We start from the raw sequence: 17,155 nt of genomic DNA on the forward strand, positions 1-17,155 counted from the left end.
TAAAATACCAATACAGTATACTAATGCATATATATGGAATTTAGAAAGATGGTAATGATAACCCTGTATGCGAGACAGCAAAAGAGACACAGATGTATAGAACAGTCTTTTGGACTCTGTGGGAGAGGGCAAGGGTGGGATGATTTAGGAGAATGGCATTAAAACATGTATAATATAAAAAAAAAAAAAAAAAGGAAAGAGACAAGTGTACCCCAGTGTTCATCACAGCACTGTTTATAATAGCCAGGACATGGAAGCAACCTAGATGTCCATCAGCAGATGAATGGATAAGAAAGCTGTGGTACGTAGACACAATGGAGTATTACTCAGCCATTAAAAAGAATACATTTGAATCAGTTCTAATGAGGTGGATGAAACTGGAGCCTACTATAGATAGTGAATTAAGCCAGAAAAATAAACACCAATACATTATACTAACGCATATATATGGAATTAAGAAAGATGGTAAGATAACCCTGTATGCAAGACAGCACAAAAGACACAGATGTATAGAACAGTCTTTTGGACTCTGTGGGAGAGGGCAAGGGTGTGATGATTTGGGAGAATGGCATTGAAACATGTGTAATATCATATGTGAAATGAATCTCAAGATCAGGCTTGATGCATGATACACGATGCTCGGGGCTGGTGCACTAGGATGACCCAGAGGTATGGTATGGGGAGGGAGGTGGGATGGGGGTTCGGGATGGGGAACACGTGTACACCCGTGGCAGATTCATGTTGCTGTATGGCAAAACCAATACAAAATTATACTGTAATTAGCCTCCAATTAAAATAAATAAATTTGTATTTAAAAAAAGAACAGATGACATTCCAAGAATAATGGACGTCAAGACATTAGTCTAGTAAAGCTCCTGGATTTCAGAAATAGGAAGACTCAGGCAAAAATCAAAAGAAACAAAAAAAAAAGGTGGGAGCGGAGTTCATGCTGAACTTAAACTTTGGTGTGGAGTCACTCAACATTCATGGACAAAGCAATACTCAGGAAAATAAAATGTGGTCCAGTTCAGTTCAGTTCAGTTGCTCAGTAGTGTCCAACTCTTTGTGACCCCATGAATCGCAACATGCCAGGCCTCTCTGTCCATCACCAACTCCCGGAGTTCACTCAGACTCACATCCATCGAGTCAGTGATGCCATCCAACCATCTCATCCTCTGTTGTCCCCTTCTCCTTCTGCCCCCAATCCCTCCCAGCATCAGAGTCTTTTCCAATGAGTCAACTCTTCACATGAGGTGTTGTTCAATTAGAAATAAATATTATCCAATATACATGACCTCAAATTATGAATCCTTCATGAAAAAAATTATTAAAGGACTAATGTAGCAAAATAATAACTGATGGTATAAATAGCAGCAGAAGTTTAGCTGAGCAGAAGATCTATTTAAACCTCAGATTAAAGATAAAACACCTGAAGAATTTATGGTAATAAAACACAACGGAAATATGGAAATAACTTTTTAGAGTAGACTGGTGAAATGAAAACAATGAGATACCACTACACACTTATTGGAATGGTCAAATACAAAAATCTGAAAAAAAAAATCTGACAAAGTCAATTACTGGCAAAGATGAGGAACAACAGGAACTCTCATTCATTGTTAGTGGGAATTCAAAATGGTACAATCACTTTGGAAGCAATTTCTTACATAGCTCAACATTGTCATACCGTATGATCTAGCAATTATGCTCCTAGATAGTTAACCAAATGATTTGAAAGCTAATGCCCACACAAAAACATGCACATGAGTTTCATACAGCTTAATTCATACTCTCTCTCTCTCTCTCTCTCTCACACACACACACACACAAACACACAAATTGGAAGCAACCAGAGTGTTCTTTAATTGATGAATGGATAAACAAACTATGGTACATCAACATGACATAATACTATTCAAGATTAAAAAGAAATGAGCTATCAAATCACAAAAAGAAACAGATGAAATCTGAATGGATGTCACTAAGTAAAATAAGCTAGTCTGGAAAAGGTTATACACTGCATGATGCCAATTATAGGACATTCTGGTAAAAGTAAAACTGTAGAGCGAATGAAAAAATCTCAGTTTTTTTTTTTTCTTTTGCTTCAAAATAGTTTTATTAGTTTGGATGCAGTTTGTGAACAATCAACTTTTCCTCTCCTACTTTGACACACAAATCCACTCGATTGGGGGTCTTTATCACCCCATAGCTCATATATTTTAATGTTATTGTATGCATCTGCAGTCACCTTGAATTTGGGGAGTCTGAGGTTACCACTGGTTGCCCTGGCGAGTTTCAGATTCTGCACCCTGGACACAAATTTCACAAGGTCCATCTTGAGCTGGATTAAGGTATCAAAGGTATAGCCTGTCAAGGGAAGGCTTTTTTTCTTTTTTTCTTTCCTGGAGAGCCAAATGAACTGCCCTAACGGGCAGGGGTGCACATTTACTCTCACCAACTCTCTCCTGCTACCTTAACTATCATGTACATCAGAACAATGAAGAAAAGCCAGAGCGACATGATCTCAAGCCAGTCTTGGGCATGCTCTGGTAGATTCTGCTGAATTAGAATGTGCCCCCCACAGAACACCTTCCCCTGGAGCTCTTCAGCTTTCTCTCTCAGGGAAAACTTTAAATCGTAGAAACAGGAGACACACATAAATAAAAACAGGAGCCATTTCAGGGACCACATGGTGAGAAGAGAGGAAATGGCTCCTGGTGTGCTAGTCTGCCCTGGCACCTGGAGACTGAGGAGCAGGTAGGGCTGGGCTCTTTGTGATGTCGCAGAGGGCCCGCCATGGCCAGAACTCATGTGGCCATTGTGATGACTTCAGGGCAGAGGATAAGGAAGCTTGCCAGGGTCAACTGGGAGTAGGTCTTAAAGGGACATGGCGACATTTCCAGCAGGCAATCAAAAAACAGGGAGTGACAGAATGCTATCTCCTTGCCTGTGTTTTCTTTCTGAACCTGGTGCTCTACTGAGAGGGTGGGTCCATCTTCTATTTTTATTTTTCCATTTGTTGAATCCAGACATTGGGTGAGCAGAGTAGCAGGCATGTGTCCCTGTGGAGCAGAGAGCCAAGTGGGAAAAAAGATATTAAAGGTCACAAACTAGGAGCCACTGATGTGTTTTGTGTGGCCTACACTGTTCCTAAAAATGACTGTGCTCAGATGAATGGATAAGGAAGTTGTGGTACATATACACAATGGATTATTATTCAGCTATAAAAAAGAACACATTTGAGTCAGTTCTAATGAGGTGGATGAAACTGGAGCCTATTATAACAGAGTGAAGTAAGTCAGAAAGAGAAACTCCAATACAGTATATTAATGCATATATATAGAATTTAGAAAGAAGGTAACAACAATTCTATATGCCAGGCAGCAAAAGAGACACAGATGTAAAGAGCAGACTTTTGGACTGTGTGGGAGAATGCAAGGGTGGGATGATTTGAGGAAATAGCATTGAAACATGTATATTACCACAGGTTAAACAGATGACCAGTTCAATTTCCACGCATGAAGCAGGGCAGTCAAAGCCAGTGCTCTGGGACAACCCAGAGGGGTGGGATGGGGAGGTAGGTGGGAGGGTGTTCAGGATGGGGGACACATGTGCACCATGGGTGATTCATGTCGATGTATAGCAAAAACCACAACAATAATGTAAATAAATTATCCTCCAATTAAAATAAGTAAATAAAAATTTTAAACTTCATTAGATATTAGAAAAAAAATGACTGTGCTCAGTCACTAAGTTGTGTCTGACTCTTTGAGACCCCATGGACTGTGGCCCACCAGGCTCTTCTGTCCCTGGGATTTCCCAGGCAAGACTACTGGAGTGGATTGCCATTTCCTTCTCCAGGCATAGAGGATGTTTTAGGGCAGTGAAATTCTTCTGTATAATGTTATGGTAAATACATGACATCATATTTGTCAAAACCAGTAGAACGTTACAGCACAAAAAGTGAATCAATGTATCCATAACTTGTTGACATCAAGAAAGGAATGCAGAATTTGACTAATCTAATTATATTAAAAATGTATGAAACCACCTCACTAAGATCCCCTGACTTAAGTAACTTTGGAAATGAATGGAGTTTGCAAGATTAAAAGCAAAAGAAAAAGGCACTGTAATCTAGTTGATAGTGTTCTTTCTCGTAGGGGTATAGGTTGACAATCCTGATACTGTTATACATGTTTCACAAGTATAGGTCTACTTAAGGAAATGGTGGTGCATCCTATCATTGAATACAAGTGGTAGTAGACAATGGTATTCTAGTTTATATCTCAGTTTTAGGTCTTTTCTCTCCTTTTAGAGACAGATGATCAGTGACAATGATAGTCAAAGCTGCAGTTAATCTGCCCATGTTCTAATCTATCCATTATATTATTTTAGTCTTTTTCATTCTAGAATATTGCAATATATTAGTGTTTTTCTTTTTTTTATAATTTTTTATTATTATTATTTTGTTTTTACTTTACAATATTGTGTTGGTTTTGCCATACAACTGAATGTGCAAATGAATCACTTGGGGATGTTGTTAAAGTGCAGACTGTTAATTAAGTAGGTCTGGGTTGGAGTCTGAGATTCTGCATTTCTTCTAGTAAGTTCCCAGGAAAAACCCACTCTGTTGGTCTGTGGACCACACAGCAGAATAATTCTGAATAATATTAGATATTGATCTAAAACTTGATTGTAATCTATAGATCATTAATCTCTAAATTTTAAAGTAACTGTCTATAGCTCGGTTGCCACATCTTCTACTAGGAGTTAACTGTCAATCGGTCTGAAGTTTGCATGTACCTTTAAAAGGCTTCTTACTGATTTCAGAGGCTTGTGCTTTTTGGTCTCTGAACGAATTAAAACACACACACACACACACACACACACCATGAGAAAATAGGAAATGTTGCCTGCCAACTAGCATAGGAAACTCTCAAGCTTGTATTACATAGTTTATAACATCTGAATATTTCAAATACGATCTCTTGTCATTTCATTATTTTCAGCCTTTTAAGCACTGCAAGTTAGGCTTCAACAGTACATATACCGAGAATCTCCAGATGTTCAAGGTGGATTTAGAAAAAGGCAGAGGAACCAGAGATCAAATTGCCAACATCCGTTGGATCATAGCAAGAGCAAGAGAATTCCAGAAAAACATCTACTTCTGCTTCATTGACTACACTAAAGCCTTTGACTGTGTGGATCACAACAAACCATGGAAAATTCTTAAAGAGATGGGAATACCAGACCACCTGACATGCCTCCTGAGAAATCTGTATGCAGGTCAAGAAGTAACAGTTAGAACTGGACATGGAACGAGGGACTGGTTCAAAATTTGGAAAGGAGTACATCAAGGCTGTATATTGTCACCTTGCTTATTTAACCTATATACAGAGTACATCATGTGAAATGCCAGATTCAATGAAGCACAAGCTGGAATCAAGATTGCCAGGAGAAGTATCAATGACCTCAGATAGGCAGATGACACTACCCTTATGGCAGAAAGTGAAAAAGAACTAAAGAGCCTTTTGATGAAAGTGAAAGAAGAGAGTGAAAAAGTTGGCTTAAAACTCAACATTCAGAAAACTAAGATCATGGCATCTGGTCCCATCACTTCATGGCAAATAGATGGGGAAACAGTGGAAATAGTGTCAGACTTTATTTTTGGGGGCTCCAAAATCACTGCAGATGGTGACTGCAGTCATGAAATTAAGACACTTGCTCCTTGGAATAAAAGCTATGACCAACCTAGACAGCATATTAAAAAGCAGAAACATTACTTTGCTGACAAAGATCCATCTAGTCAAAGCTATGGTTTTTTCAGTAGTCATGTAAGGATGTCAGAGTTGGATCATAAAGAAAGCTGAGTGCCAAAGAATTGATGCTTTTGCACTGTGGTGTTGGAGAAGACACTTGAGAGTCCCTTGGACAGCAAGGAGTTCCAACCAGTCCATCCTAAAGGAAATCAATCTTGAATATTCATTGGAAGGACTAATGCTGAAGCTCCAAGACTTTGGTCACTGGATGCAAAGAAATGACTCATTGGAAAAGACCCTGATGCTAGGAAAGATTGAAGGCATGAGGAGAAGGGGATCACAGAGGAGGAAATGATTGTATGGCATCACCAACTCAATGGACATGAGTCTGATCAAGCTCAGGGAGTTGCTGATGGACAGGGAAGCCTGGCATGCTGCCTTCCCTAGGGTCACAGTAAGACATGACTGAGTGCCTGAACTGAACTGACCTGAAGCACTGCATGCTTCCCACCTTTTCATGAAATGGGAAGCACACATTTAGACTATGAATGTATTTAAAATTTCTTGCTTCTTATTAATCCTCTCCACATCTTATTTTAAAGCCAAACAACCTCATTCATGGTGAATACTTTCATCCCAAGTGCAATTAATAAAAAAATTAGGATCTCATATTCCATATTTGACAATATCTCTATGACTCAGTGCCATTCTCAAAATCACATTGTTTTACAAATACATCACAGATTATATTCTGACCCATCCCTAGATTTTTCTATATGTAGCACTCTCATCTTGGATTGAGGAAATGTTAAAGAGAAAACCACAGGCCCAAAATGGCACAACTTGTGCTAAAGCCCATGATAGCAAATGTAGATTAAACAACTAACCTAATTGCAGTTTTGACCTTCACCAGAAATGTAATCTTAATCAACCAGTCTGGAATTTTCTGGTCAGCACCAATGAGGTCACCTGCTACATGGGCTCTCTATATCCCCTCAGAGAAGAAGAGGCAATCTGCCTGCTAAAACCCCTTGCTTTCCCTTCCCCCCTCAAAAAAGATGTGTTGGCCTAAAAACAATCCTTTTTTCTTTTGCTAATAGCTTCCTTGCCCTATCCTTCTTCCTATAAAAATCTTCTGTTTTGTACAACCCCTCAGAGTACCCTTCTAGTTGCTAGGTAGGATGCAGTCTGATTCATGAATCACCTAATAAAGGTAATTAGATCTTAAATTTAATTGGTTGAACTTTGTTTTTGTTTTTGACCTCACCACCCAGCGTGAGGGATCTTAGTTCCCTGACCAGTGGAATTTAGAACCCTGCAGTGGAAGAGCAGAGTCATAACCACTTGACTGCCAAGGAAGTCTCTGAACTTTGTGTCTTAATAAGAAAAAAAAATCTGTTAATAGAATCCATAAAATTCCCTACTAATTGAGGATTTTAATAATCAAACACCTATTTAAAGACAACAATGTTGTCAAAATAAAATTTATTCAACATTTAGGAAAAAATTCAGTTTGATAAGACTCATATCTAACATTTGGCCATACGACTGGGATTTATTGAGTCAACAGAGTGAATCTTGATTAGAAAGGGCTTCTTTTTTCAGTATGAAAAACCTGAAATTAAGAAAGAGCTCCATTATTAACAGTCATTAATAACACAAACTATTTGACTTAGATTAATAACTCAGAGAAATAGAAAAAAAGCATTCAGCAGGGAATAAAGCAAAACATTTCATGTACATTCACATTTCTTTTATCTTTAAAAGACTTGGCATTATGGTATTTTTCCTCTAATCACATTTCCTTCTTAAAGCTCACCAAAGATACAGTGGTCAACCTATAGCATTATCTGTATAACTCAAATAGCTAAAATCAGCTCATAATGCAGGTTATAATCAGCTCATAATGCAGGTTATGTTTTTGTATAGATTCTACTGTACAGCTAGCAGAACTGGAGTGTGAGCTCTCGGAGGTTATGCACCAAGATTTTTAAAATTTTTGCGATCTTTCACCTGTGGCACACTAGTAATATATATCAAGCTGTGTACATTTTAAGTCAGTCTTTCCTTTTCCCCATCCTGCTTTTCTCCTGTAATTCTCATGTTTTCCTTAATCTAAAGGTAGCGTTTCATGTTCTAAAGCATTATTCTTATACATCATCAAAAGCAAGTTCACCCCAAAATGTAGCTTTTTAGGGTTAATTTTTTAAATTACTGTTCATTCTTAAGACATCATCATAGTCTACACAACATCATTGTACATTCACAGTGTACAGGTGGTTATAAAATGTAGGTTCATCAGTTCTAAAGCAAAATATTTTTTTATCTATTACCTCAGACTAAACATGGTAATGCTATACAACTTACCATTTTCAATAAATTTCTTTGCTTATATAAAAGTGTACAAGTAACTATCAAAACAAATAATGAGACAAGAACAAACGGTACCAAGAAAAATAGTAAGATTTCCTTCCATATGTCACCTAGGATTAAAATCACAAAAAAAAAAAGGGAAAGGGTTAGATGTGTACAATTATTTTGAAAATGGAATTATTTTATAAATAAACTTGTAAATGGAGAAGAACTGAGTTAAACTTGGCAACTTCTGCCATATCTCCCAGTGTGATGTTTGAGTATGGCATTCCTTTAATTCGTGCACTTTTTTTTTATAGAACAACTACTTTACTGGATTGTGACAGCTCTTCATTTTGCTTAGAGAAATAACTACCTAAAGCCCCATTCTATTTTCTTTTAAAAATATTTATTTATTTATTTGGCTGTGCCAGATCTTAGTTGCGGCATACAAGATCTTTAGTTTCGGCATTAAAACTCTAAGTTGAGGCATGTGGGATCTAGCTACCTGACCAGAGTTAGAACCTAGGTCCCCCTGCATTGAAAGCACAGTGTCTTAGCCATTAGACCACCAGGGAATTTCCTCCCCCCATTCATATTTTCTTACATGATTTTGTTTCAAATTTGTTCTTGTGAATTTTTTACAAAAACACAGTGGTAAAATATTAACAGAGGGATTAGATAAACACACCATATGTATCTCTTAACTCGCAATAAGTCAAATGTTTATATCATACAATGCAGTAGTGAGTGAAAGTTGGTCTTCAATAAGTCTCAGTGCAAATAATGGAGCTAGTCTTTAAAAGTCATGTTTTTGAAATTGTCTCACATTCTGGAGACTAAAGAAATGAGCTTTTTCTTATCATTCCTTTTTTTTTTTTTTTTTTTTAGGGATGAAATTTTAATGGTTCTTCTGCATAGCAAGGGCTTCCCTGGTGGCTCAGTTGGTAAAGTGTCTGCCTGCAATGAGGGAGAGCCATGTTTGATACCTGGGTTGGGAAGATCCTCTGGAGAAGGAAATGGCAACCCACTTCAGTATTCTTGCCTAAAGAATTCTATGGACAGAGGAGCCTGGTGGGCTACAGTCCATGGGGTCACAAAGAGTTGGACACAACTGAGTAACTGACACTTTCACTGCATAGCAAGAAATGAGCAATCACTAGACAAATTGAAAATGTATACAAGGTTTATCCTTCCAAAACCAGTATCTCCCACATTTTTGAAATACTATGGAACATTTTGAATCTTAGGCCTATACCTATACTCAAAACTATCTCCAGCCCCACTTTTTCTTGGTGTCTTATTCATTTAGGATCTTATTTTCTATTAGAAAATTACCAAATTCATAGGCCCAGTTAAGAATTGCAAGGATATAATCCAGAGAAATGACTAATGATATGAGCTTCTGGCATGCAAAATTAACAGCAAGAAATAGGCTTCTTTTGTGAAGTTTCAGAGTAAATCCTGAATAAGATAGTCATTTTCAAAAGATTACTGTGCTATTTTTCTATAACTTAAAACATCCAATAAGAAATGTGCAAAAGAAATAAGACCACATGCATCTCAAAAGTCTTTGTTTCTAATCTAAAACTTATTAAGATTCTACCAAGAGATAGCCATCAGGGCAAAAGAAATCTGTCATCAAAAACATGGTTAAGATTACATACAAAAAGTTTAAAAAACAAAAACAAACAAAAAAACAACATAAATCAATTATACTCCAACTTTAAAAAAGATTATATGTAAAATATATAAAAGGATGTTATTTTGAGAATGTGGCTAAAAATCCACCATGTCTTCTTTAAACACTCATTGACTAATGAAAGTGAAAGTCACTCAGTCCTGTCTGACTCTTTGTGGTCCCATAGACTATACATGGAATTCTCCAGGGCAGAATACTGGAGTGGGTAGCCTTCCCTTCTCCAGGGGATCTTCCCAAACCAGGTCTTCTGCATTGCAGACGGATTCTTTACCAGCTGAGCCACAAGGGAAGCCCAAGAATACTGGAGTGGGTAGCCTATCCCTTCTCTAGCGGATCTTCCCGACCCAGGAATCGAAACAAGATATAATTCAGGGCACAGTGTCAGTTCCAGAGTCTCAGATTTTTTATATTAGTGACAAAAATGAAAAAAAAAAAATAAACATAGTACAAGTAAGTGTTCTTTCTGATTCCATGTATCTTTAGTTAATTGAGTTCTTTCTCTCTCTCTGCCTGTTTTTCCTCCATAGCCCTTAGTGATTATAAGATATATTTGGCTTCTTTGCTTATGTCTATCTCTACTTAACTTGGGAATAAAATATAAATTCAATGAGAACAAAGATTTTTTTTTTTTTTACCACTGTACCTCCAGTACCTGAAAAACTCTGACACGTAGTAGGTGCTTAACAAATATCTGATATATGAAAGAGAATGATATCAGTATACTAATAGCAAGATAACAAAAACAGATTCTATTATAATGGAACAACATAAAAGGAGATGAATGATCAATAAAAATGCCATTATATGTTTGTATCTGCATATGTGTTTATATGCCTTCAAGAAAGAACAAGGCTGAGCTGATTTCCTTCCATTTAAAATAATTACTAACATTTATATTGATAAAGCTAGTATACCGTGAAGCACAATAATATTTTGCCACTTTCTCAATGTTGTTTATATTGCTATTTTTGTCTTCCATGAAAGTTTATTTTCTTTTTTTAATTCTTTATTTTATGTTGCCATATTATTGGTTAACAATGTTGTATTAGCTTCAGGTGTACAGCAAAACAATTCAGTTATATATATATATATTTTTTTTTTTTCAAATTCTTTTCCCATTTAGGTTATTACAGAGTATTCAGCAGAGATCCCTGTGCTATATAATAGGTCCTTATTGGTTATTCATTTTAAATATAGTGTGTACATGTCAATCCCAAACATATTTAATTGAAATATATCTTTTACCATAAGTCACTTTAAATCAGTGTTGGAAGTAAACAGAATGTATATTTTACTAGTGATAACATATTATTCAGAAAAATGTTCATTAGGCATGGTACCAGACACTCGAAAACAAGTGTCTTGTTTAAGATTTCTGTTCTCTTGAAAATCAAAAGCATAGGAAAATATTGATTAAAATAGTCTTCCCCACAAAAGAACTAGCACATTCTCTCTTCTGAAAGAAAAGCAAGAATGTTGATAACTGAACTATAACAAGACTCTGAACTACAACAACTTAAACTAGCTAAAACAGAACATTAGATTTCCTATAAATCTATGTTCAGTTGAAGTGCTTGCTAATTTATCTTTTGTTTATAGACTATCTGCAAGAGCATTTGGAGAAGGCAATGGCACCCCACTCCAGTACTCTTGCCTGGAAAATCCCATGGACGGAGGAGCCTGATAGGCTGCAGTCCATGGGGTCGCTAAGAGTCGGACACGACTGAGCTAATTCACTTTCACTTTCACTTTTCACTTTCATGCTTTGGAGAAGGAAATGGCAACGCACTCCAGTGTTCTTGCCTGGAGAATCCCAGGGACAGGGGAGCCTGGTGGGCCGCCGTCTATGGGGTTGAACAGAGTCGGACACGACTGAAGAGACTTAGCAGCAGCAAGAGCATTTGGACTTTCATAATTACAAAATTCACTGAGAGAAAATTAATTTTGCTAGCAAAGAGCAAATAGTTTAGTTACTGTTCTTTTTAAAATATATTTTCTTCAATAACTATATCAACATATTTTATGATTGTTCCCTCTTTCTAACATTTAAATGGATTCATTTGAATTTCAATGGGGAAGAGGCATAGACTTTAAAAATCTTGAATAATGAGCATATAATTTTTCAAAACCATATAAAGAAGATACATAATATACCCAAGGGTCTAATAAAATACATATATGCTTGTATGTAAAACTTCAGAGTAAATGTACTACTGCAACTCCAGTTGGTACTAATACAGATTTGGTTAACATCTGGTAAGTATATAAGAAACTCAAGAATAGCACCACCAAATTTTGGAGCTAAGACTACCATTGGAAGGTAATCCACTAGCAAAATCAAAGCAAAACAGGTAAAATTAGCTTGTCAAATGAAAGTAGAAAGAATCAAACAGAATTTATTAAACCTTGCAGTGTGGAAAAGATACAGCTCAATTAATATTATAGACATCTATAAAAATAAGTAATATAGCCAATATTTTATAATAACTTTAAATGGAGTAAAGCCTTTTAAATTGTGAATCACTATATTGTACACTTGTAACTTATATCTCAAGAAACTATACTTCAATTAAAAAAAATGGTGAAGAAAGGTTGACCCTATGATATTGATAACCTGTGTCACTAAATTGTAGTGACCTATGACATCCAATAAGGCATCTTCTTCTTCAAACAGTGCTAGAAATACTCTACTGTTCTTTTATCCCATACCTTTCCAGCACTGTTCATCACTCCACTCACTCCATATTCCATCATCTGCACAATAAATATTCATTTTGCTTCTTACTAAAAAGCATAATTGGAGACTTTCATTTGATGTTCTTGTGATGTATATTTCATTTTCAATTGTGGTAGTCTGAAAGCCAAGAAAAAAATAAGATGTCATTATTTGACCTAACTGCAGCTAGCCATACTCCATTTGATTTGTCATTTTTATAAAGTGAATTTTGTTACATGAAATAAATGCATCAAATGCCTAGAAAGGTATATACCAAAATCCTAACAGTGGCCATCGCTGTATGGTGTTTTACTTTTCATTCTTTCTTCCTTATTTATACTTAAAATTTTTCCTGTAGTGATAATGGATTACTGGTAGTAAAGGGAATATATGACAGGGCAAAATTCCTAGGTAGTTTTGGTGCTTATGACTCCCATTTTGGATTAGTTTCAAATTGTCCAGATTCCATAAATTAGAAAATGCTACATATACTGAGTTAGCAAAAAGAGTCATCATCGAAGGTTGTTTCTATGGATACTGTAAAGTTCATACACACAAAGCTTCTTTTTTCCCTTATTCTTATTTTGTTTAATCATAAGACCAGTATAACAGTGCTCAGGGCCTGACATGAAACCACCCCTTCCGATATGAGAATACACACAGCTGGATGTTCTCAAAAGAAAAAAAGAAAATCACTTCATGATTACTTCAGTTTTTCATTTAAAAGAGCCAAAGAGTGTTTCTCATCCAAAACAACAGCTTTTCATTTGTTATAACTTTTCTTGGGAGCTAGCATAATGTAATGTAAATTAAAGTAGACTGGGAATAAGATCTGGATTCTAGTTCTAGGTACATAATTTTATTGTAAGTCAATTCACTTCCTTGGGACTTGTAAATCTATTTTTTCAAGTAGAATAAATCAGTTTTTTTCATCTGTACGTGAAGTGAATTGATTAGAACTAGTCTAATCAATTGTCTCCACCACTTGTCTTCATCACTTGTTTCCACCACTCCCTAAGCTGGAAACCAATGAATAAAATTAATATATAACAATTTGGAAACAAGTGACTAGATTATCTCTAAGGACCTATGTAGCTTTAAAGTTGGTATAATTAGCTGATTATACTTTCAGACTGCAAGCATCTTTCTGTTGTCCACAAGATTGTTTGATTTTCTGGAAGTTAAACTAAGGTGCATGTCATGTTCCATCCTCATGTGAATAGCAACTGACTTTGGTTCTCATGTTTACTATTTTATTTAAAAGGCTGTGTTTATGATTTTCCCAAATAAATGAAATTTCCATACCACCCAGGCAGTATCATCTTCTGTGAACTCAATTTCATAAATGAGACATTTTGCTGGAATAGGTCCTCTGGGAATGCTCCATTTCAGGTTGACTTCTGAATTCTTCATAGTAAGACTAAGGTAGTCTGGTGGCAAAGGTTTAACTGAAAACAAAAGGAAACAGTTTCAACATGAAAGTTATTGAAGTTTAGCAGTAGCCTTTATCAAAAGCTAGGGGCACCTATTAACTGAAGCCTCCAGGGTAAATCAGGTGGCTCAAGACTATTCTCTATAAGTAAGTAAATAAGCGTTAGTTGCTTAATTGTGTCTGACTCTTTGAGACCCCATGGACTGCAGCCCACCAGGCTCCTCTGTCCATGAGATTTCCATGCAAGGATACTGGAGTGGGTTGCCATTTCCTTCTCCAGGGGATCTTCCCAACCCAGGGATCGAACCCAGGTCTCCTGCACTGCAGGCAGATCCTTTACTGACTGAGCTATAAGGGAAGCCCCAATGTGAATTAAAATCAAAGCCACTTGCTAACCAAGATCAGTTGAAGAAACTTGGTTATTTGGGAAACTGATTTTTTGTTAAGCCACATATTGACAAATATGTAAAGAGAAAAGCTAGAAGATCCAAATCATTACAGTCATTTTTCCATTTTATGGCATTAGAAACAACTACCACAACAAATTACTACTAGTATTTTTATTTTTATTAATAGCTAATTCTTATTTAGAGCTTATGATGTGTCAGGAAGTAAACCAGGAATGTTCCATCATAAACTTATTCATATCTCACAATAAATCTATGAGGTGGTCCTCTATTATCTTCATTTTACTGATAAGGAAATTGAAACATATTAAGAGTAACTCACCCAAAGTCATATAGCTAGAATGTAATAAATTCAAAATTTATGGCTGGCTCTAGAACCTGTCATTCTTATAACTGTTAGAAATGAGAACACAGACTCAGACAATATCCAACCTATTCCCAGGGCCTTTTGAGCATTGGGAATGAGTGATTCCATAATTATTCCATTATTAACACTAGACAAAAATACTTTCTAGAAGACAAACTCTGAAGCTGGGAAACAAATTATGAATTCTAAATGAAAACTATGCTTTATACTCATTCAATTCCTTATCTTCCATACTTTTATATTTAATTAGTTCTTCCTTGTACTCTGTTGGCCTCCAGTTTTCTGGCTTTGCATTCCAGTAGATATCTATTTATCTACCTCTTCTCTTCCACATGGTCGGTTGTAAATGGTCTAAACTAGAAACATTTTGAAGTTGTTTACCTCACCTATATTTTGAAGCTGAAAAATGAAATAGCTGGGTCTGATTAACTGGGATTCTGATGATCCATTAACACAGATGTAGAAATCTTTATAGTCTGATGACTCCAAGTAGGGAAACCTGCATCCAATATTTTTTCCTTTAGCCTGGATGTAATCAATACACTCTAACACATGGTCCAAGCCCTCATACCTATAAAAAGAAGTGTGGTAAGAATTGTGTTTATCAATATCTTCTAGTTGTATGTTGCTCAGTTTTCAATTATTTTAAAATACCAGATAAATAAAAAATAATTTAATAACATACAACATTTACTGAATACCAACTATGTGCCAGATCCCATGAAAAGTGCTAGGGGTACAATAGTAAGGAAAGTAGACACAGCCCATTATTTTACAGAGCTTACAGTCTGGTGGGAATCTATATAAAATTTCAGATATAAGGCAATAATTCTTACTCATATATTTAGGTTATGTTGATTCACCAATAGGATTGTGAATCAAAGAATAAGATTCCTATTAGGAAAACATGGGATTTATATTGATAATCCTGAATGGTACTGCTTTTTGAAATACAGTACTGAAGAATTTACTAGAAGAAAGCAGATTTAAAAGCAGATTTACAAGGTGGCCAAGAAGCACAGGAAAAGATGTTCAACATCAGTAATTATTAGAGAAATGCAAATCAAAACTACAATGAGGTGTCACCTCACACCAGTCAGAATGGCCTTCATCAACAAGTCTACAAACAATCAATGCTGGAAATGGGGTTGGTAGATGCTAACTATTACATTTAGAATGGATAAACAGCAAGCTCTTAATGTATAGTACAGGGAACTATATTCAATATCCTGTGATAAACCACAATGGAAAAGAATGTATATATGTATATAACTGAGTCATTTTGCTGTACAGCAGAGATTGGAGCAACACTGTAAGTCAATCTCACTTCAGTGGGAAAAAAAGAAAGAAAAATAATGCTGGAGCAGGTGTGAAGTAAAAGGAGCCCTCCTACACTGTTGGTGGGAATATAAATTGGTATAACCACTATAAAGAACAGTATGGAGGTTCCTTAAAAAAACTAAAAATAAAACTACTATATGATCCAGCAATCCCACTCCTGGGCATATAGCTGGAGAAAACTAACTAGGAAAGATACATGCATCTCAGTATTCATAGTGGCACTGTTTACAGTAGCCAAGGCATGGAAGCAATCTAAATGTCCATTGATAGATGAATGGATAAAGTAGATGTGGTACATATACAAAATGGAATACTACTTAGCCATAAAAATAAATGAGATCATGCTATCTGCAGCAACATGAATGGAGCTAGATATTATCATACAAATGAAGTAAATCAGAAAGAGAAATAAAAATATCATATGATATCACTTATATTTAAATATACAAAATGACACAAACGAACTTATTTACAAAACAGAAACAGTCTCATAGACTTCAAAAACAAACATGGTTACTAAAGGGGAAAGGTGGTGGTGGGGTAAATTAGGAGCTTGGATTAAAATATACACACTATTATATACAAAATAGGTAATCAATAAGGACCTACTGTATAGCACAGGAAACTACTCAATATTCTCTAATAACCTATGTGGGAAAAGAAACTGAAAAAGAATAGATATATGTATATGTATAACTGAATCACTTTGCTGTACACTTGAAACTAAAAACATTGTAAATCAACTATATTCTAATATAAAATAAAAATCAAATTTCAAAGTAAATAAAATATAAAAATGAAAGAGAAAATTTAATTAAAACATTTAAAAAATAAAAGCAGACATAAAATATTGTTATGTTTAATAAAATGAATGAAAATCCTCTGAGAACATAATACACATAGGGATAAATCTCATAAAAGCCAGCCAGTTCAGTCACTCAGTCGTGTCCGACTCTTTGCAACCCCATGAATCCCAGTACGCCAGGCCTCCCTGTCCATCACCAACTCCCGGAGTTCACTCAGACTCACATCCATCGAGTCAGTGATGCCATCCAGCCATATCATCCTCTGTCGTTCCC

At 35.9% G+C, this 17,155-nt stretch overlaps 1 protein-coding gene across 2 annotated transcripts in view; it reads right to left on the reverse strand.

The window, feature by feature from the left end:
- Positions 1–7,213: 7,213 nt before the first annotated feature.
- IL13RA2 (interleukin 13 receptor subunit alpha 2) overlaps positions 7,214–17,155 on the reverse strand; it is an 83,285-nt gene continuing 73,343 nt past the window's right edge. The window contains exons 6-10 of one of the 2 annotated variants that reach the window (XM_070785217.1): positions 15,122–15,306; positions 13,835–13,977; positions 12,523–12,667; positions 8,127–8,242; positions 7,214–7,374 (exon numbers count right to left, since the gene is read on the reverse strand). In XM_070785217.1, coding sequence (XP_070641318.1) covers positions 7,342–7,374; positions 8,127–8,242; positions 12,523–12,667; positions 13,835–13,977; positions 15,122–15,306 — 622 coding nt within the window. In that variant the 3' untranslated portion in view covers positions 7,214–7,341. The remainder of the gene's footprint in view (positions 7,375–8,126; positions 8,243–12,522; positions 12,668–13,834; positions 13,978–15,121; positions 15,307–17,155) is intronic. The other variant, XM_070785218.1, reaches the window with a different exon arrangement.

This window comes from Bos indicus, chromosome X (assembly GCF_029378745.1).
Source record: "Bos indicus isolate NIAB-ARS_2022 breed Sahiwal x Tharparkar chromosome X, NIAB-ARS_B.indTharparkar_mat_pri_1.0, whole genome shotgun sequence".
Taxonomy (NCBI): Eukaryota; Metazoa; Chordata; class Mammalia; order Artiodactyla; family Bovidae; genus Bos; species Bos indicus.